Raw genomic sequence first — 22,323 nt, forward strand, 5'->3', positions numbered from 1 at the left:
TTGTGACTGCGGGGGGATGTTGAGTATATTGATTATTAGGAAAGACGAGATAGACTAGGATTTGTTCTGGCTTGTCTTGTACTCCAAGTTGGTCATTGTACTCTTATATATATGTCCACGAGGCTCAAGCAATACAATGAACTATTCCACAAAACCTCTCTCTCCCTTCTAACATCAAAATTTAAAAAGTTTGACTTGGGACAACCCTAGAACTTCAACTATTTGGAAACGGGTGGAGTAAAAAAAAAGTATTTCCAATGTTTATCAACGTGTTGACAGGCCAAGATACGTGAATGCACCGATGCCTACTGCTCTGCGGCTCTGCCTTGGAATCCTTCGTTTCATTCCAGAAGAAACGAGGAGAGGAGCCGGGCCACGCTGACGAGGCACGAGAAAGCGAGGAGCGGCGAATCTGGGACATTGCGGTCGAAGGAATGGGAGGTAGTATGAGGTATGCTCTCCCTCCCCCGTCGGTAACGGTACGTGCTTGGTCCGACGACGAGTCGCGGCTGCCGTTTTCTTTCATTGAAAACAGTGCCTGTGATGCGTGCGTCGACTCTTTCATTGAATCCCCTTAAATTAGACTGGTGATACATCGGCATCGTCGCGGTGCTCCGATGATCCCCGTGTCCGCGAAACCGCGTGTACGTGCAGCAGCGCGAGAGACCGGACTCCCGTACGCTCCGGCGGCGACTCCCCGGCCCGATGGCGACCACGGTGGTTGCGCTCGACGTACGCGGTGGTTTTCACAGTTAAAGACTTGAAACTCACCACTCACCTCAGCCAAATCCATGGAAGTAAACTGGAACCTTGACGTGTAAAATCCAGCCACACCATGCGTGATTCTTTTACGTGCGTCGCATGAGATTCGAATGTGCCCTGCCCTGAACTCATGCGTGCATCCTCTGCCACAGAATCTTCTCCGCTTACTTGCAAGAAAAGAAAATGAGGAGAGAAAAAAAAGCCTCGACGCCTGCAGCTGAAGTGGACGGAAAAGGACACGTCTTGAAAAGAAATCCTGGGCTTCTAGATCGACCGACCGGGCGTGCTCGTCTTGTCCGTCGGCCTTGACCGGGACTGAGCTGCAGATAAAGAGGAGGAGCTTCAGAAAGGACGACCCACGGAAGAAAACAGAGCCAAAAGCGGCACCGAGCAACCGATCGAGCAAAGCACAACACACCACATCACCTCGCGCTCTCTAGCTAGCTACATAAGCAGTACGGCCGCACTTCCTTGTCCAGGATCAGAGAGCGCCGATCGTCGGACCACGGGCGGCCACACGACACCAACACGAGCGAGCCACGGCGCGGTCGAGCGAGGTGCGATGGAGACGCTCGCTGTTGCCGGGGGCAAGCCGCTGTCGTCGGCGCGGGCGCGGCGGATCGCCAGGAGCCGGGAGGAGATGCTCGGCCTTCTTGCTGATTTCGACGGCGGCGACGGCTCAGACCGCGAGCTCTCCTTCTCCGACCTCGTCGACGCCGTCAGGCCGCCGCCCCACACCGGCCACGCCTCCGCGTCGCCGCCGGCACCAGTCGGGGTCGAAGCGGAGGCGGCCGAGCAGAGGCGGGAGGAGGCCCCGGCACCGAAGCAGAAGCAAGCGGCGGCGGTGGCGGGAAAGGAGAGAAGGAGGCTGCGGAGACGGCAGAGCGACAACAGGGGCAGCTGCGGAGGAGGCGCGGACGGCAACGGCGTGCTCCTCAACTTCTACGTGCCGGGGCTGCTCACCCGGAGCATCACGGCGCCGCGCCCCGGCCGGGGGGTGATGCCGGCCGCGGGAGCACGGCAGAGCGCGCCGCCGACGGTTGCTGCCGGCAAAACCAGGTGAGGTTTTCTGACCTCAACTGGCAGTGCATGAGATCTTTCTGCTTCTCGAGATTCGCACCATGGATAGTGCAACAAACTGCAACGATTAACATCTCGATTCACATATAATTAGCCATGCAGTCAAACAGACAGTTAACCCCACCCCGGAAAAAGAGTATTACCAGTTGCTAATCATGTCGAAATATTTTCTAGTCGAGAGAGTCATAGCAGCTGTAGGCTTTAGCTATAGCTATAGTGAAGTCTAACTGGTACGTTTGCACTGAATATTTTCAACTGTATCGAATTTTCTTGTGTTCACATGATAATAATAAACACATTTCACAACCATTATAAATGCCCATTAGTCATGTCATTATTTCCAACCCCACAACAAAAGCAAATTGCGTGGCCACGAAAATTCGTTCTCCAACAAACGGGTTTTAAAAAGACAAAACACTAATCACTGCACTTTTGGTCAGAAAAAAAACAATAACCAATATACTACCGCTGTAGTAGTAGTAGTAGTATATGCATTTTTCTAAGGGTTTCAGTTTCTTTGACAATTCCAAGACCCCTCTCCTTTAGACCACATGATTAAACCTTTTGACTTTGCTTGCTCTTCAGAGAAAATGGGACAACTCAGTACCTGGGATATGAAAGGAACAGTGAACCTGACAATGTGACCATAGTACACATAAATACGCAGATTACAGATATCTATATATTGTCAATTAACCTAACAATGTGTCCATAGTGCTTGCAAGCAAAACTGCGTTTTACACGATCAACACCAATGCTCATTTCAGATGACGATGGGCCATGACTGTACAAACCTAACCTACTTATGTCCAAATCTTTCAGGATGCAGGCGTCGCTGGACATCGGCTGCTGGCCGGCGCTGTGGGGCAGAGGCCGCGACCACCACCACCGTAACAAGCCAGTCTGAGAGTCTTCTTCTTCTTCCATGCACATACAGCCGGTGTAGTGGTACCACTACTTGTAGCTTGAGACTTGTTGTGCAGCTAATCCGAGCCTTCTTTTTCTGCTCACACATGTAAATTATTATCTCCTGTTTTTGTGAACGTGGTTTGCGTTGGCGCCTTGTTTAAACTCCGTTGGTGTGGTTGCGTGAGTGTGATCTTTCTTTCTCGAAAGGCAGGCAGCCACGGACGGACATGTCAACTGTAGGCTTACTTTGTCGCTTTGTGACTTTGCGAGATCCGGCGGTGCTGTTGAGTGAGAGCACGCGATGCTACTTTTCGACAGGCCGCCTCACGTTGCCCGTGGCGTGCCGCTGAAGCGATGCATGCAAAGCTCGCACAAAAAGGCAGAACCAACTGAAATCTCGGCGGTGCGTACGTACGTGACCTCGCTTTCAGTTTCAGCAGGCGATAGATAAATCGAGGCTGGGTGGTGAGTGGTGACACAAGACATGAAAACGATTGCTGTGATTCAGCTGACTGAATCTACTACTACCAGCTAGCAGCCTAGTACGGTCTTGCCGTCGTTGTAGCTTGGCTGGTTTTCTGCCTCACGACTGCGTCCAACCAGATACGATACCACTGCCGATACCGGCCCGCTGAAGTCAAGACAAGAGACAACGAGATAGACAGATAGTGTCAAACGATGCCGACGGCACACGGCACAGCATGACACGTAGCATACCAAGGTGGCGACGTAGCAGGGACAAGGCAACTGCGGCAATATGTGCATCCAGTCCATTGGTTCAGCTAGCGTGGCTAGTCCATCGAGGTGGCAATCACAAACTCTGTTCATTGTGAAGAAACAGCAAACGTTGCATTAGGATTCAGAGCCATATTACAAACCTGCTACTAAGATCTCAAGTCCACCGTAAGGCGCAACAAACTGACTACCGAATTAACCCGACACAGACCAACTACACAACCAGCAACAAGTCCACAACCCCCCGAAGATTGGGGCCAGCAAGCGCGAAACACACACTACTAGTAGCGACATGGAGCCATCAGAAATAGCCCCTGACCGAGCACGCACACGATCACGGAGGAACACAGACCTCGCTCGCTCGCCCCTACTCCTGGAGGTCGGCGTCGTCCTCGTCCTCGTACAGCTCCTCCTCCTCGTCGGCGGTGGCGTCCTGGTACTGCTGGTACTCGGCGACCAGGTCGTTCATGTTGCTCTCGGCCTCGGTGAACTCCATCTCGTCCATGCCCTCGCCCGTGTACCAGTGAAGGAAAGCCTTCCTCCTGAACATGGCCGTGAACTGCTCGCTCACCCGCCGGAACATCTCCTGGATGGACGTCGAGTTGCCGATGAAGGTGGACGCCATCGACAGGCCCCTGGGAGCGATGTCGCACACGCTCGACTTGACGTTGTTGGGGATCCACTCCACGAAGTAGGAAGAGTTCTTGTTCTGCACGTTGATCATCTGCTCGTCAACCTCCTTGGTGCTCATCTTGCCGCGGAACATGGCCGAGGCCGTCAGGTAGCGGCCGTGCCGGGGGTCGGCGGCGCACATCATGTTCTTGGAGTCCCACATCTGCTGGGTCAGCTCCGGGACCGTGAGGGAGCGGTACATCTGGGAGCCGCGGGAGGTCAGCGGCGCGAACCCGACCATGAAGAAGTGGAGACGTGGGAAGGGGATCAGGTTCACTGCCAGCTTCCGGAGGTCGGAGTTCAGCTGGCCGGGGAACCTCAGGCAGCAGGTCACTCCGCTCATGGTGGCAGAGATCAGATGGTTCAAATCTCCAACTGCAGAAAATAACACGAGCGGTTAAATGTTAGACACAGCAAGCAACATAATTCTAAGCACAAAGCAAAGAGTCTTTATAACTGTGACTGAAAATGTGTTTGGTTTTGTCAGATTAGCATGACAACTAACAGTCATCATCCTCACAGATCCAACTTAAGCAAAATCTCAACCAGGACACATCTGAATCATAACAGTGTAGTATCTGAAGTAGTGCAATACTGCAGAAGTGCATCCAAATGAATGCCCTGAGCAAATAACTCAAGCACAAGAGTCCATTTAGAGTTTCAAAGCATGTCTAAGAATTACCCAAACTGCTCTAAAAGAATAGTCAGGACAAACATCATGTTCCGATTCTTCAGTTATGAATAGCAAGTATGCATTAATGTTTGTGTTATTAAGCATGTTATAACATGTAGTTAAAATATTCAGAATTAGGAAGATCCACTTGACATCATGCTCACAATCATCTATAGGATGTAACAATAAAAAGGTACAGATTTCACTTACAGCTGGGAGTGGTCAGCTTGAGAGTCCTGAAACAGATGTCATAAAGAGCCTCGTTGTCAAGAACCATGCACTCATCTGCATTCTCAACCAACTGATGGACGGAAAGAGTGGCATTGTAAGGCTCAACAACAGTATCAGATACTTTCGGTGAGGGGAAAACAGAGAACGTAAGCATCATGCGGTCAGGGTATTCCTCCCTGATCTTTGATATCAAAAGGGTCCCCATGCCTGATCCAGTACCACCACCAAGAGAGTGGCATACTTGGAAACCTGAAAACATAAAAAGATGCTTAAATAATGATTTCAACTGGACAGAGGTAATGCTGAATATAAATAGATAACCACTATTTACACACAAATAGATGAAAGCAGCATAGGTACATAATCAGTAGTTATGCTAGATGTCTCACTATCAGAATAATTCACCAGATATGGAAGCAATGAGTGCCATGACAACAATACAAAACAATGCAAGCAGAGACCTAGTACTAACTCTGAATAATACACCAAGTTGTCCAAGTATGCAGGTTTTCCAACTAGTGCCCTTATTCACAAACAAGTAATCATGGCAATAAAAAAAGATGCATACTAACAGAAGATGCCACGGCATCATCGCATAGCATTACTGGCGTAATACATATTGTAGCCTAACACAATTCAAATCTGCATACCAGTAAATGGTGTGTTCTTATATCCAAACTGAATTTAATACATGTAAAGCCTGCCATAAGGATTCTAAACTATCACCAATTTAATTCAAGTTCAAATACCTTGAAGGCAGTCACAGTTCTCAGCCTCCTTCCTGACAACATCAAGAACAGAATCAATAAGCTCTGCACCCTCGGTGTAGTGACCCTTGGCCCAGTTGTTACCAGCACCAGACTGCCCAAACACAAAGTTGTCAGGGCGGAAGATCTGCCCGTACGGTCCAGTACGGACACTGTCCATAGTACCAGGCTCAAGATCCATAAGGACAGCTCGGGGCACAAAGCGACCACAGGAGGCCTCATTGTAGTAGACGTTGACGCGCTCCAGCTGCAGGTCAGAGGTGCCGACATACCGCCCGGTGGGGTCGATGCCATGCTCATCACACACCACCTCCCAGAACTTGGAACCAATCTGGTTTCCACACTGTCCACCCTGGATGTGCAGGATCTCCCTCATCTTCTCTCTGAAATCATAGATATACAAAGGTAAGGAGTCACATACTGCAGCAATAGTTCAGCGTGGGAAATGATTGATCCAGCTAGATTTATTCACTCAAAACAAAGCAAGATCTGACTTGTTTGGCTTTTCTGAACGCAATCATCAACTATTTGGGGTTATTATGAACGAATCAATCTCTATGACTAGCACCATAGTCCAAATGTTCACGTGCAAGCTACAGTTTTGATATGGCAAGATATGGTTACACAGTAAATTCAAAATCAGAACGGTGCAACCAAGCCAATAGCAGGGCCTACTGACTTAGCACCAGGTTAATTTTCCCAAAATCACATCCAAAGAGGACGTGCTCAGAAATCAGGCTTGCAGATACTCTAATGTGGGGAAACCACGGCATGAACTAGTACAAAATCTGTTCCAAACCTAGATGCGTCACCTCCGCCAGATCCCTAAAAGCGCGCCTCAGATCTACTGCTCCAGGCGCAAAATCTGACGGCAAATCCCCACAAAACAGATCCAATCTGGCCCATACAAACTTAAGCACAAGACAAAACTACCAGATCGACGCATCCCACGGCCAAAATCGCCGGATATACCCCCCAGATCCGCGCACATTTCCTACTTCCTCGCCCAAAACGACCTCGATTTTTCAAACAAATTTGAAAAACTAACCAAACAAAACCGCCGCTCATACAACATATCAGATCAACAAGGCATTGGCGGAAGCAAATTCAAGAAAGCGGCTTAAGAACTTACGGTTGGCGAGCTGGCTCGACGAAGCAGTGGGAGTGGGGAGTGTGGCGGCGAGGAGAGATTGGTTGTGGGGTGGGGCGGAGGGCGACTGGGCGTTCGGGGGCAGGGAGAAATATATATAGCCGTAGGAGGGGGACCGCGGGGCAGGGGCTAGATCCGACGGCCGGCGCGCGTCGCTTCAAACGGCCGGCGCGATCGGACGGCCCACGTTTTCACTTTTTGAATTTCACCGTGGCGAGCGGACGGACCTGCCCCTGGGGATATTTCGCATCGCTGGCCGCCCGCTGTCGGTGTGACTTGCTGCGCTCTTTTCGGTTGGTTTGCGGACGCTGGTACTGACGGGTGGGGTACGGGGGAGCTGGGTCCCGCGCGTCGGTGGGCGTGGGCGGGATGTGACGGTACGGCGGAGGTAGTTGGGGGTGGGAGCAGGCTGCTGCTGCGATGGGCAGTGGCCAGCGGTGGCCGGTGGCTGCGCACGGGCCATGGGCACGGCTGCTCGTCGGCAGGGTTTCATACCGCGAGCTGGCGGAGATCGTGTGTGTTTGGAGAAAATTTGTCCAGCTTTTTCCTCTCGTGGACTTGGTTCGATTCCATTGAGGGCTGGTGCTTGTTACTAGAAGGTTGGAATTTCTCGCATAAGAGCAACTCCAACAGGGTGACCCAAATGAATGGCGATTTCGTCCGCCTTTTGTCTGCTTGAATCAGCCGCCCGTTCGGCGTCCATCCTGTTTTAAATATGGGTCGGCAGTGCACCCAACGCGCCGCCCCATATGTGTCGGCGTGGCTGCCTGCCCCCTCTATTTTTTGCATGATCGCATAGTTTGAATCAAAATAAAATCGTTTTGGACCGAATAAAATTGTATAGTTTATTACAAGTCAAATGAAAATAAAAAGGTCTCACATAGCTCTCACATAGTTTTGCAAACGAATAAAAGAAGATACATCTATTTGGTAGCAACATGAGCCCACATATGCTCAACCAAATCATTTTGCAGTTGCACGTGAGTTTCTCAATCACACATGTCTTCATGAAATTGGATGAACTGTTCAAACGTTGCCGCTATTCCATGCTCAGGCACAACATTCTCACCCTGAAAATGAAACCCTTAATCATACAGACGTTCTGGACGCTCGTCTTCTACGATCATATTATGCATGATCACACAAGCAGTCATCATCTCCCACAGTTTTTGCGTGCTCCAGGTATTAACAGGATACCGAACGATGCCCCATCGAGATTGCAAAACACCAAAGGCACGCTCGACATCCTTCCTAGCACTCTCTTACTCTTGGGCAAATCTTTTCCTCTTCTCTCCGACATGGTTGGGTATTGTCTTCACAATAGTGGTCCACTAAGGATAGACACCGTCACCCAGATAGTATCCTTTGTCGTAGGTGTGGCCATTGACAGTAAAGTTCACCAGTGGGTTGTTGCCTTCGGCAAGCCTAGCAAACACCGGCGACCGCTGAAGCACGTTGATATCATTGTGTGATCCGGCCATGCCAAAGAAAGAGTGTCAGATCCAGAGATCTTGAGATGTCACGGCCTCAAGTATGACAGTGCAAGCCCTGACATGGCCCTTATACTGCCCTTGTCAAGCAGAAGGGTAGTTCTTCCACTCCCAATGCATGCAGTCTATACTATCAAGCATCCCGGGGAAGCCCCTGCTCGCATTCATCGCCAACAAACGGGCTGTATCTTCAGCAGTCGGTTCTCTCAAGTACTCAGGGCCAAACACAGCCTTGCAGAACTTATACAGGGACTCTAGGCAAGTAGACTCGCTCATACGGACGTACTCGTCAATGAGATCACCGGGCACTCCGTATGCAAGCATTCGAATGGCGGCATTGCATTTCTGATAAGAGGAAAAACCAATCTTGCCAACGGCATCATCTTTGCACTCGAAATAGTCATCATAGCCGACCCCCCCCCTTCTCTAATACGGTTGAAAACATGCCTATTCATACAGAAACGACGGCGGAATTTCTGATGTTTGAACTACGGGTTTGTTGTATCAAAGTAGTCCTTCCAAAGAAGGAAATGCCAGCTCTCGGTTGCGATTCAACGCCGGAAGGTGGCCTGGAATGGAGCCACGGAATAATGGCCGCTAGCTGTTGAGGTGGTGATGGACCAACACGGCAGCCAAAATCTCATCCTCGTCATCGGAGGACGAATCGTCGGAGTCGCAAAGAAAATTGTGAAAAAAGAACTCGTCGGCGGAGTCCATTTTGTACCTTGGCAAACCGTCGAACAGCTTGCAGGCGTCGACGAAGCAGACGACGGGCGAAAGGAGTCGCGGCGCGCACGGACCAGCTAGCTGTCCTGCCGGCGTCCGACGAGCGTGCCGGTGAGGATCTGGCCGGGCGGCGAGGCGGCTTCCTGGTCGGGGGCGGCTGTGTGGTGGGGGGCGTGGGGGGTGGGAAGTAGTCGGCTCCCCGGCGGCAAGACAGCGGTGGCGGGCGATGTGGGAGTGGGCGGCATAGCTGCACGGAAGTGGAGGCCTCGACATCTGGCCGAGTCGCCGGCAAAAATGGGCGGCGGCATCGGCGATGAAGGAGGAGGGTGAGGGTTACTGTTGGATGGGGAAGGGCAATGTGACATAGACCAGTGGGCCCGGGGGGGAGGGGGCAGAGCGAGCATACACGCGTCTGTCGCGTGTCCGCGCCGACGCAAATCCGGCTCAAAATTGGGTCGGGAATGGGTCGCCTGCGGACGAAAAGCGGATGCACGTCCGTTTGGGTCGACGTGTTGGGCCGCCTTTTCTGTCCCCGCCGACCCAAACAGACGGCGGCGGACGAAATGGGTCGCCCCGTCGGAGTTGCTCTAATGGTGCAACTAAAGGGACCGCCCAGATGGAAAAAAAACTTGTGATTGATAATTCCTACACTACTTGATTTTAACTTCGGTTCTATTCATCTTCAATAATGTCAGTACAACGAACACCAGAAATAATAAAAAGAACATCTAGATTCGTGGGCCACCTAGCAGCGAGTCGAAGTATTTGGCATCGACAATTTTGATGATGTTGGAGCCGTCGTACTCACACGTTTACTTGGCGTCGATCTGTAGCTTGACGCAGAAAAACTTGTGCCACGGACCGAGGCGCGGTTGGGTAAGAAAGGAAGGCTTCACATATATAGTGTGATGAAGCACGCTATGTGAAGGATGGAGTCAGGGGAGAGATGGTGAAGTTGAAGACGGTAGAAGTGGAGGAGTCCACGGAAGAAAGTATGAATGGGGAACCCTAGCCGGTGGATGAGAAAGGGAATGAAGCATACCCGTTCGTTCTCAGCGAGGTGGGGAATGGTCTCCTGCATGTCGGCCTCATGAACAAAGGATCACGGGGCGCGAAAAGGCACTCTCCGACGATGGAGAGTCGGACGAGTTACTCAAGCGCTATTTGTTGACTCCTACGACTTCCCTTGGTGGCGGATGCCACCTTCGGCGCAAGAGCAGGTGCCTTGCCGGTATCGACAACCAGGCTGTCGAAGCTAAATCCAATAGATCTTGGGTAGGGGGTTCCGAGTTGCTGGTCTCAGCTAGATGGTAACAGGAAGTAGAGTCACAGTGTTTACCCAAGTTTAGGCCCTCTAGAAGAGGTAAAAACCCTATGTCCTGCTTGTATTGTATTGATTGTGGATGGGGTACAGAGTACAGGTTGATCTATCTCGAGATCGTATGAACGAGTCTAAAAGTCGTTCCTCTACTAACTAAACAACTCGGCTTATATAGGGGCCGTGGTGTACCTAGGGTTACACATTTTCGGTTGCATCTAGAAATAAAACATGCTAAATATTTGAATACACCTTGAGGTGTGCACCAAGTCTTCAGAAGATCCCATCTTGAGTACGCCAAGGGTCATAGTAAACATGGCCCATTCTTCGGTTGTCGATCGGTCCTTGGCCCGACCCATGAATGTGAGGCCGACGTGGTGAGTACCCCCTAATCTAGGACACCGTTAGTAGCCACTGAACTAGTCTTCAAGCCGAAGATGTAGATCTCCTCCTTTGGGCAGCGGTTCTTTCTTCGGTCTCCGGCTTCATGGGCGGGTTCTTGGTATTCTAACTTTTTTGAGCAGATCTCTGCCTGGATCCAAAGTCTTTTATGCCAAAGTAGATTCCTTACAAGCAAAGTATACTTCCCGAGGACCTTTTGATGACCTCTGTTAATTCCGTGGCCCCACACTTTGACATGCCCAATCAAGGGAGTTGTAGTGGGCCCCGAGTTCCATTTTAGCGGTATTTTTATTTGTTTCCCTTGATTAACGTACCCACACAAGGCATGGCGCAGATTAATCACCTAGGACTCAAGCGCCCATCGTGATACGTGCAGTCATCGTGGATATAAGACTAGGAAGGAGATAACATGTCCTTTACCCCTTTTGCTTCATCTTTGCTTTTGGGCAGCTTCTCCGTCAATTGTCGCCTCTAGAGCTCTAATATAATGGCAAACATCCCTAGCTCATCGATGTGCCCCAATGGTCCACTCGAAGGAGACTGGAAAAGCAGCTCAGTTACCCAAGGGCAACTGAGTCGACTCGCAACTCAATGGTACTTGCCGATCTAGAGTTCACGCAGTTCCGCCTAGCCTAGTGGCCATATACGACGGGGTTTTCAATGAAAATTTCCCCACCCCTCATGGAACAGAGTGCATCTATTTTTATTCCCTTCCTTCTCCGAGATCTCGGCTTTCCAATTCACCCCTTCCTCAGGGGTATTCCAGAGTTTCATGTGATCTAGCTCCACCATCTCATGCCCATTTTATTCTCCACATATTGGGCTTCATCACCCTTTGTGAGGCCTTCCTCGGTTGCGAGGCGCACTTTGGTCTACGGCACAAATATGTTTGCTTCATTCCTCGCACCCGAGATAACACTATTCTTGAAGTTGGAGGAGACGAGGTGTGCAGGATTGCTGGGGTGGGATATCTCCCAGGTACCCCGAAGGAGCATGTAGAGACATGGCTGACTAAGTGGTTTTATATTGTCGATGTGACACTTGAGGATCCCCTACAAAAGGGGACTTCCCATGTCTCCCTTGCACCACCTAAGAAGCGATACAACTGGCATATGAGGAGTTGCTCCCAAGAAGCAGACGCCAAGGTGACTAGGCTAGCCGCTCAAGTAGCCTGCCTTGGTCACCACAAGCTCCCCGTCGTCATCGTGATATCGGTGGCTATTGGCCAAGGAGTCCAGCCCCTTCAGTAGCAGATCCATCCATTATGGAGGTACAAGGGGTCCGATGACGCAAACCGAGCTATTAAGAAGAGCTTCGTGAACCGTCAAGCCTTGGCGATTACACTGGAGGCCATTTACAAAGGGGGAAAAGAAGGAACCAATGTTTGATGGCTTTTCCTACAACAAACCTACCGAGGTGGTAAGTCCTTTTCCGCAGTTTTATAATTCATTCGAGCAAGGTTTTTATCTTCATGTTGGTCATTTAACATATCCGAGCGGAACTGGAGGCGATAGGTCGAGGTAGTGAGTTCTGTAGGATCAAAAGTATGTCTAGAGGGGGGGGGGTGATTAGACTACTTGACCAAATAAAAAACTTGCCTTTTCCCAATTTTAATTCTTGGCAGATTTTAGCAATTTAGCACAAGTCAAGCAATCAACCTACACATGCAATTCTAGAGTATAGTAGCGGAATGTAACACAATTGCATATGAAGGTAAAGGGGAGGAGTTTGAGGAGGCAAACGCAATTGGAGACACGGAGATTTTTGAGCCATGGTTCCGATAGGTGGTGCTAACGTACATCCACGTTGATGGAGACTTCAACCCACGAAGGGTAACGGTTGCGCGAGTCCACGGAGGGCTCCACCCACGAAGGGTCCACGAAGAAGCAACCTTGTTTATCCCATCATGGCCGTCGCCCACGAAGGACTTGCCTCACTAGGGGTAGATCTTCACGAAGTAGGCGATCTCCTTGCCCGTACAAACTCTTTGGTTCAACTCCACAATCTTGTCGAAGGCTCCCAAGTGACACCTAGCCAATCTAGGAGACACCACTCTCCAAGAAGTAACAAATGGTGTGTCGATGATGAACTCCTTGCTCTTGTGCTTCAAATGATAGTCTCCCCAACACTCAACTCTCTCTCACTGGATTTGGATTTGGTGGAAAGAAGATTTGAGTGGAAAGCAACTTGGGGAAGGCTAGAGATCAAGATTCATATGGTAGGATTGGAATATCTTGACCTCAACACAAGTGTAGGTGGTTCTCTCTCAAAAAATGTAAGTTGGAAGTGTAGGCATGTTCTAATGGCTTTCTCCACGAATGAAGAGAGGGTGGAGGGGTATATATAGCCTCCACACAAAATCTAACCGTTACACGCAACTTACCAATCTCGGTGGGACCAATTTGAGAAACTCGGTCGGACCGATTTAGCAAATCATGTGACCGTTAGGATTTTCGGTGGGACCGACATGCAACTCGGTAGGACCAATATGGTTAGGGTTAGGGCATAACGTAATCTCGGTGAGACCGATTACACAAACTCGGTGAGACCGATTTTGGTAATAAGCTAACCAGAGAGTTGGTCAGGCAAACTCGGTGGGACCGATTCGCTCATCTTGGTAAGACCGAAACGTTACGAAAAGGAAACAGAGAGTTTACATTGCAATCTCGGTGGGATCAGTCGCTCATCTCGGTGAGACCGAAATGTTACGAAGGGAAACAGAGAGATTACAATCCCATCTCGGTGAGACTGAGATCCCTATCGGTGAGACCGATTTGCCCAGGGTTTGTGGCAGTGGCTATGGCATCTGAACTCGGTGGCGCCGGATAGAGAATTGGTGGGGCCGAGTTTGACTTTTGGTTTAGGTCATAGGTGGATGTGAGAAAGTAGTTGAGGGCTTTGGAGCATATCACTAAGCATTTTGAGCAAGAACCTCATTAAGCAACACCTCATCCCTCCTTGATAGTATTGGCTTTTCCTATAGACTCAATGTGATCTTGGATCACTAAAATAGAAAATGTAGAGTCTTGAGCTTTGAGCTTGAGCCAATCCTTTTGTCCTTAGCATTTTGAGGGGTCCACTTTTCTCATCCATGCCATGCCAATCATTGAGATTTTACTGGAATATTTATCTTGAAATAGCATTAGCTCAATGAGCTATATGTTGTTAGGAATTACCAAAACCACCCAGGGATAGTTGTACTTTCAATCTCCCCCTTTTTGGTAATTGATGACAACATATAGATCAAAGCTTCAACAAACGATAATAAGATTGAAAAACATTGTCGCTTTGAGAAGTATGTGGAAAGTAAGAGCTCCCCCTAAATTTGTGCATTATTTAAAATTTGCTTTGGACTGCAAATGCACAATGAGTTAGGATCATGGGTCACTCTTCCATGTCACATACATCTTGGTGGAGCGCTCAAAATGATAGTAATTAAACACATGCACTCGTCACCAAGCAAAGTGAGTGATCATATGAAAATGTAAGAGATAATATCATCCAACAAGCAATAATGTAGCATAGCATATGATCAAACACATGATCATCCAAGTATCTCACAAACGGCATAGAGTATCTCAAACAAGCAAATAATGAAGTTTAACCACCCAAAAAGACAAGAGAGAACAAAAGCAACACTCTCTCTCGAAGCCTATGATCTATACATTTTCTCCCCCTTTGGCAACAAGTTACCAAAAAGTTCATAAAAAATGCATAATGCTAATCGACTCTCAGGCTTGGTCTTGACGAGGTGACATAGAGATGACTCCAAGGATGAAAGCATCGGTTGATGTAGATGGAGCTGGTGGAGTGGCTACTGGAGCTGGAAGCACTGAAGCTGTAGCTGGTGCAGATGATGTAGCTCTGGTGTCTGTTACTGGCATTGCAGCAGATCTCTGTCCTCTGGGCAATCTAGCAAAAGCATGAGTAGTAGACTTGCCCTTCTTCTCCTCCACATCCTCCTGAAGTTGCTCAACTGCAGTTTGGATCTCTGTCACTTTGACATCAAGAGCATAGAACTTCTGCTTTATGATTCTCTCCAAGCTCTCCTAATTTTGAGTCAGGGTGGCCAAGCCCTTCTCAATCCTCAGAGTGGAGGCAATCAAGTAGCCAAGCTGATCTTGCTTGTTCTTTAGGAAATACTGAGATGCCTCTTCAGCAGTTGGCATCTTTGCAGCCTTCTCAGTCCTTGCCTTCTCCTTCTTCTCATGTGCTTGCACAGATGATGGTTCATCTTCATCCATCAGAACAGTGTTGTCCTCAAAGTCAGGGTAGATGGGCAGGTGTTCCTCATCCAAGAGATATGTGCCAGTGCCCATCTTGGAGTTTATAAGCTCCTAAATCTGTGGGGCATACCCACAACTCCTCTTCTGATCAACAACAGTCCTTTTGATTGTTTCCACAATCAGGCTCATGACTTTGAATTTCTGAGGCACATCAAATATATGAAGCAAGTTGATTGCATGGCCTCTGATCATCTTGTGATCACCTGACTTGGGCAACAGAGTATGCCTTAGGATCCAGTTGATAGTGGGCAGACCTGACAACAGAAAATGTACGGATCCAAGCTTGTGTGTCTCAAGTGCAACATCTGGGATCTCTCTGTACATGTGAGCCATGGAGTTGTGATCTTTCTTCTTCTTGGCATAGACATCCAAGTCATCCTCATTTTCCTTTGGAGCATTGATCAATTCAGATCATTCTTCAACTGTTGATTGGTACCTTGTACCCTCAGACATCCAGACTATCCTCCCATCTTGGTAGAAATGAGCTGTGGAGTAGAACTGCATAATGAGATCATCATTCCACTTTGTGAGCTTCTGCCCAACAAAGTCTACTACTCCACAAGACTTGAAACTGTCATAAACTCCAGGATAGTGCTCTTCATTCTTCTGGATATAGTCCCAGTCAACCCATCTCATATCACACACTATGGGCTTCTTGTCAAGCAGCACTGTCTCATAAAAATCCTGTTGTTCCTTAGTATGGAACCTGTAGTCCACACCAGTTCTTCTCCTGACAGCATAGGGGTCAGTCAATCTCCACTGTCTAAGTCGCGCATCCTTCCTGAGCTTCATGTCTTCAGCTACTGGATGAGTATCATTATGATCTGGGATCTTAGGCTTCAACTTTCTCAAGACTAGTGAATCTTCTTCTTCTTCAGTAGCAACTTCTGGCACTGGGGCCTTGTTCTTCTCTGCAGCTGGAATACTCCTGATGTTCCTCTTGGGTGCAGACTTGGGTTTTGGAGCAGCAGCCTTGGGAGCATCTTTGGGCTTAGATGGAGCAGCCCCTCATCTTATAGCATCTCCCATTAGCTTTTGAGCTTTAGGTGCTGGTGCAGCAACCTCTTCCTCTTCATCTTCCATCATTGAGGGCTTTCCTACAACTCTGGCCATTGTCTTCTGATACGTCTCCAACGTATCTACTTTTCCAAACACTTTTGCCCTTGTTTTGGACTCTAACTTGCATGATTTAAATGAAACTAACCCGGACTGACGTTGTTTTCAGCAGAACTGCCATGATGTTGTTTTATGTGTAGAAAAGAAAAGTTTTCGGAATGTCCTGGAAATCCACGGAGGCACTTTTCAGATTTAATAAGAAGTTTTGGCGAAAGAATCAAGGTCAGGGGGCCAACGGGCTGTCCACGAGACAGGGTGGCGCCCCCCAGGGGCGCGCCCTCCTATCTCGTGGGCCCCCCGGACCTCCTCCGACCTCAACTCCAACTCCATATATACCGTCTCGGGGAGAAAAAATCAAGGAGAAAGTTTCATCGCGTTTCACGACACGGAGCCGCCGCCAAGCCCTAATCTCTCTCGGGAGGGCTGATCTGGAGCCCGTTCGGGGCTCCGGAGAGGGGGATTCGTCGCCGTCGTCATCATTAACCATCCTCCATCACCAATTTCATGATGCTCACCGTCGTGCGTGAGTAATTCCATCATAGGCTTGCTGGACGGTGATGGGTTGGATGAGATTTACCATGTAATCAAGTTAGTTTTGTTAGGGTTTGATCCTTAGTATCCACTATGTTCTGAGATTGATGTTGCTATGACTTTGCTATGCTTAATGCTTGTCACTAGGGCCCGAGTGCCATGATTTCAGATCTGAACCTATTATGTTTTCATGAATATATGTGTGTTCTTGATCCTATCTTGCAAGTCTATAGTCACCTATTATGTGTTATGATCCGACAACCCTGAAGTGACAATAATCGGGATACTTCTCGGTGATGACCGTAGTTTGAGGAGTTCATGTATTCACTATGTGTTAATGCTTTGGTCTGGTTCTCTATTAAAAGGAGGCCTTAATATCCCTTAGTTTCCACTAGGACCCCGCTGCCACGGAAGGTTAGGACAAAAGATGTCACGCAAGTTCTTTTCCATAAGCACGTGTGACTATTTACAGAATACATGCCTACATTACATTGATGAATTGGAGCTAGTTCTATATCACCCTATGTTATAACTATTGCATGAGGAATCGCATCCGGCATAATTATCCATCATTGATCCATTGCCTACGAGCTTTTCACATATTGTTCTTCGCTTATTTACTTTTCCGTTGCTACTGTTACAACTATTACAAAAACCCAAAAACATTTACCTTTTCTGTTGCTACTGTTACCATTACTATCATACCACTCTTGCTACTAAATACTTTGCTGCAGATACTAAGTTATCCAGGTGTGGTTGAATTGACAACTCAACTGCTAATACTCAAGAATATTCTTTGGCTCCCCTTGTGTCGAATCAATAAATTTGGGTTGTACTTCACCCTCGAAAGCTGTTACGATCCCCTACACTTGTGGGTTATCAAGACTAATTTTTGGCGCCGTTGCCGGGGAGCATAGCTCTATTCTCTGAGTCATTTGGGATTTATATATGTTGATCACTATGAAGAACTTGAAAGACGCTAAGACCAAGATTTTGCCCTCAACTACGAGGGGAGGTAAGGAACTGCCATCTAGCTCTGCACTAGATTCTCCTTCTGTTATTAGTAGGCTTGTGACACCTAAACCTGCTACTGCTATGAATTCTGACATGTCACATGTTATTGATGATGCCACTTCTGCTATGCATGATGAAACTACTTCTGTGCGTGATACTACTTTGCCATTAGGTGAATTTCTTGATGAACAACTTGCTAGAGTTAGGGGGACTGAAAATATTGAAGATGCTATTGATGATAGTGATGATGAACGTTCCCCCAATGATTATGTTTTACATGTTGTTCCTAAGGGTTATGTTATGAACAAAGAGCTGCTGAAGCTATTCTTGCTTGCAATGATAGAAATGATCTTAAGAAATTTTTAGCTAAATGGAAGCAACAGTCTCTTAATGCTAGAATGAAACCCGATCCTACTTTTGCTACTTCACCTATCTGTGTTACTGATAAGGATTATGAATTCTCTATTGATCCTGATATTATTACTTTAGTTGAATCTGATCCTTTTTATGGCCTTGAATCTGAAACTGTTGTGGCACATCTTACCAAGTTGAATTATATAGCCACTCTATTTACTCATGATGAGAAGTCTCGCTATTTATATATCCTTAAGATATTTCCATTCTCATTAAAGGGTGATGCTAAGACTTGGTATAATTCTGTTGCTCCTGGTTGTGTGCGTAGTCCCCAGGATATGATTTATTACTTCTCTGCTAAATATTTCCCTGCTCATAAGAAACAAGCTGCCTTGCGGGAAATATATAATTTTGTGCAAATCAAAGAAGAGAGTCTCCCACAAGCTTGGGGGAGGCTTCTCCGGTTGCTTTATGCTTTGCTTGATCATCATCTTAAGAAAAATGAAATACTTGATATCTTTTATAATGGACTAACCGATGCTTCCAAGGACCACTTGGATAGTTGTGCTGGTTGTGTTTTCAGGGAAAGAACAGTCGACGAAGCTGAAATACTATTGAATAATATGTTGACTAATGAAAATAATTGGACTCTTCCCGAGCCAGTTCCTGAAGTAATTCCTGAACCAATTGAGCCAACTACTGAGCCTATTCCTAAACCCACTCCGAAGAAGAGAGGTGTTTTATTCCTTAGTCCTGAAGATATGCAAGAGGCAAAGAAATCAATGAAAGAAAAAGGTATTAAAGGTGAAGATGTTAAGAATTTACCTCCTATTGAAGAAATACATGGTCTGAATATACCGCCTGAAGAACCACATTGTCTTGATAACCCGACACAGGTAGTAAAGGTAAATTATCGCTATAGATTTGATAAAGTTGAGATACCCTCTACTAAATTTCATAGCCTTGCTTAGATGAATTTGATGACTTTATGGCTAGACAAGAAAGTTTTAATGCTTATGTTGGTAGAGAGTTAAAGAATAATGCTTTTGTGATAGGACGCGTAGGTGATAATCTGGCTAGAGTTAAAGATGAACTTCACCGCGTTAGCAAATATGATTCTATGGTTGCTACTCAAGCTGAGCAAGTACTCAAAGCTCAAAACGATTTGCTTGATGAATTGAATAATAAAAATGACTTTGATGTTAGAGTGGCTACTAGAACTAGTAGAATGACTCAGGAACCTTTGTATCCTGAAGGCCACCCTAAGAGAATTGAACAAGATTCTTAGAATAATAATCTAGATGTTCCTAGTTCTTATAAGAAGAAGAAAAAGGAGAATGATAGGACTTTACAAACTTCTAGTGAACCTACTGTAGACACACCTGAGAATCCCAATGATATTTCTATTTCTGATGTTGAAATGCAATCAGGTGATGAACATGAACCTAGTGATAATGTTAATGATAATGTGCATGTTGATGCTCAACCTAGCAAAGATAATGATGTAGAGATTGAACCTGCTGTTGATCTTGATAACCCACAATCAAAGAATCAACGTTGTGATAAGAGAGATTTTGTTGCTAGGTAGCACGGTAAAGAAAGAGAACCATGTGTTCAGAAACCCATGCCCTTTCCTCCTAAACCATCCAAGTCAAAGGATGATGAGGATTTTGAGCGTTTTGCTGAAATGATTAGACCTATTTTCTTACGTATGCGCTTAACTGATATGCTTAAAGCAAATCCTTATGCTAAATATATGAAGGATATCATCACAAATAAAAGAAAGATACTGGAAGCTGAAATTTCCACCATGCTTGCTAATTACAGTTTTAAGGGTGGAATACCAAACAAACTTGGAGATCCGGGTGTACTATTTATACCATGCTCCATTAAAAGAAATTATGTTAGAACTGCTTTATGTGATCTTGGAGCCAGTGTTAGTGTTATGCCTCTCTTTTTATATCGTAGACTTGAATTGAATAAGTTGACACCTACTGAAATATCTTTGAAAATGGCTGATAAATCAACTGCTATACTCGTCGGTATTTGTGAGGATGTGCCTGTTGTGGTTGCAAATGTCACTATTTTAACGAACTTTGTTATTCTTGATATTCCCGAGGATGATAGTATGTCTATTATCCTTGGTAGACATTTTCTTAATACTACAGGGGCTGTTATTGATTGCAACAAAGGCAATGTCACTTTTCATGTTAATGGTAATGAGCATACGGTACACTTTCCAAGGAAACAATCTCAAGTTCATAGAATCAATTCTATTGAAAAAGTTCCAACTATCATTTTTGGAGGTTTTGAATTTCCTCTCCCTACTGTCAAGAAAAAGTATGATATTCTTATTGTTGGGGATTTTCATATCCCCGTTGAGGTAACTTAGGGTTATTCGAAATTTCTCCGGTTCCGTGTTATTCGGAATGAGTTTGTTAACAAGACTTGATCAACCTTGTTAGTGGATTCATTTTGATGATCACGAGATGGACGAAACTAGAAGGCACAACCTTCTGTACCCTCCTTTTTCTTTCTGTTATTTAGGATAAATAAAGAAAAAAATAGTATTATCTGTCTGTTTTCTGATTTATCCGTGCAATAAGAAAATAGTCCGAAAATAAAAGTGCTCCAAATGCCCTGCAAATTTAGTATGATTTTTTCTGGAATATTTGAGGATTTTAGGCATTGAAAACACTGTAGGAGGGCCACGCACTAGGCCACGAGAGAGGAGGGCGCCCCCCTGTAGGGCGCGCCCCCTGTCTCATGGGCCCCTGGTGACTCCCCTCCACTTATGCCAGCACCCACACACTTCATCTTCTACCCAAAAAAAATCCCCATCCAGCTCAAGCTCGAGTTATAGCTCGTTTTGCTACGATTTTCGATCTCTTAGCTCAAAGGTCCATTCGCAAAACTGCTTTGGGAGATTGTTGTTTGGTGATAACCCACAAGTATAGGGGATCGCAACAGCTTTCGAGGGTAGAGTATTCAACCCAAATTTATTGATTCGACACAAGGGGAGCCAAAGAATATTCTTGAGTATTAGTAGTTGAGTTATCAATTCAACCACACCTGGATAACTTAGTATCCGCAGCAAATTATTTAGTAGCAAAAGTGGTATGATAGTAATGGTAACAGTAGCAACAGTAAAGATAAATGTTTTTGGGTTTTTGTAGTAGTTGTAACAGTAGCAACGGAAAAGTAAATAAGCGAAGAACAATATATGAAAAGCTCGTAGGCAATTGATCAGTGATGGATAATTATGCCGGATGTGATTCCTCATGCAATAGTTATAACATAGGGTGATATAGAACTAGCTCTAGTTCATCAATGTAATGTAGGCATGTATTCCGTAAATAGTCACACGTGCTTATGGAAAAGAACTTGCCTGGCATCTTTTGTCCTACCCTCCCGTGGCAGCGGGGTCCTAGTGGAAACTAAGGGATATTAAGGCCTCCTTTTAATAGAGAACCGGACCAAAGCACTAACACATAGTGAATACATGAACTCCTCAAACTACGGTCATCACCGAGAAGTGTCCCGATTATTGTCACTTCGGGGTTGTCGGATCATAACACATAATAGGTGACTATAGACTTGCAAGATAGGATCAAGAACACACATATATTCATGAAAACATAATAGGTTCAGATCTGAAATCATGGCACTCGGGCCCTAATGACAAGCATTAAGCATAGCAAAGTCATAGCAACATCAATCTCAGAACATAGTGGATACTAGGGATCAAACCGTAACAAAACTAACTTGATTACATGGTAAATCTCATTAAACCCATCACCGTCCAGCAAGCCTACAATGGAATTACTCACACACGGCGGTGAGCATCATGAAATTGGTGATGGAGGATGGTTGATGATGACGACGGTGACGAATCCCCCTCTCTGGAGCCCCGAACGGACTCCAGATCAGCCCACCCGAGAGAGATTAGGGCTTGGCGGCGGCTCCGTGTCTTGAAACACGATGAAACTTTCTCTCTGATTTCTCTCTCCGCGAGACGGTATATATGGAGTTGGAGTTGAGGTCGGAGGAGGTTCGGGGGGGCCACGAGACATGGGGGCACGCCCCCCTGTCTCGTGGACAGGCCTT

General features: G+C 46.8%; 2 protein-coding genes across 2 annotated transcripts; one reads left to right on the top strand and one right to left on the bottom strand.

Moving 5' to 3' along the window:
• Nucleotides 1–1,104: 1,104 nt before the first annotated feature.
• Nucleotides 1,105–2,951, top strand: LOC123137762 (uncharacterized). Its single transcript, XM_044557608.1, has 2 exons — nt 1,105–1,821; nt 2,665–2,951. The coding sequence occupies exons 1-2, from the start codon at nt 1,325–1,327 to the stop codon at nt 2,747–2,749; spliced, it is 582 nt and encodes a 193-aa protein (XP_044413543.1). The 5' UTR covers nt 1,105–1,324; the 3' UTR covers nt 2,750–2,951.
• Nucleotides 2,952–3,556: 605 nt separating this feature from the next.
• LOC123137750 (tubulin beta-5 chain) lies at nt 3,557–7,118 on the bottom strand. Its single transcript, XM_044557601.1, has 4 exons — nt 6,962–7,118; nt 5,812–6,212; nt 5,042–5,311; nt 3,557–4,533 (listed from the first exon to the last, which is right to left on the bottom strand). Exons 2-4 carry the CDS (start codon nt 6,203–6,205, stop codon nt 3,854–3,856), a joined length of 1,344 nt encoding a protein of 447 aa, XP_044413536.1. The 5' UTR covers nt 6,206–6,212; nt 6,962–7,118; the 3' UTR covers nt 3,557–3,853.
• Between the last annotated feature and the right edge of the window lie 15,205 nt (nt 7,119–22,323).

Source organism: Triticum aestivum, chromosome 1B, assembly GCF_018294505.1.
Source record: "Triticum aestivum cultivar Chinese Spring chromosome 1B, IWGSC CS RefSeq v2.1, whole genome shotgun sequence".
In the NCBI taxonomy this organism is placed as follows: domain Eukaryota; kingdom Viridiplantae; phylum Streptophyta; class Magnoliopsida; order Poales; family Poaceae; genus Triticum; species Triticum aestivum.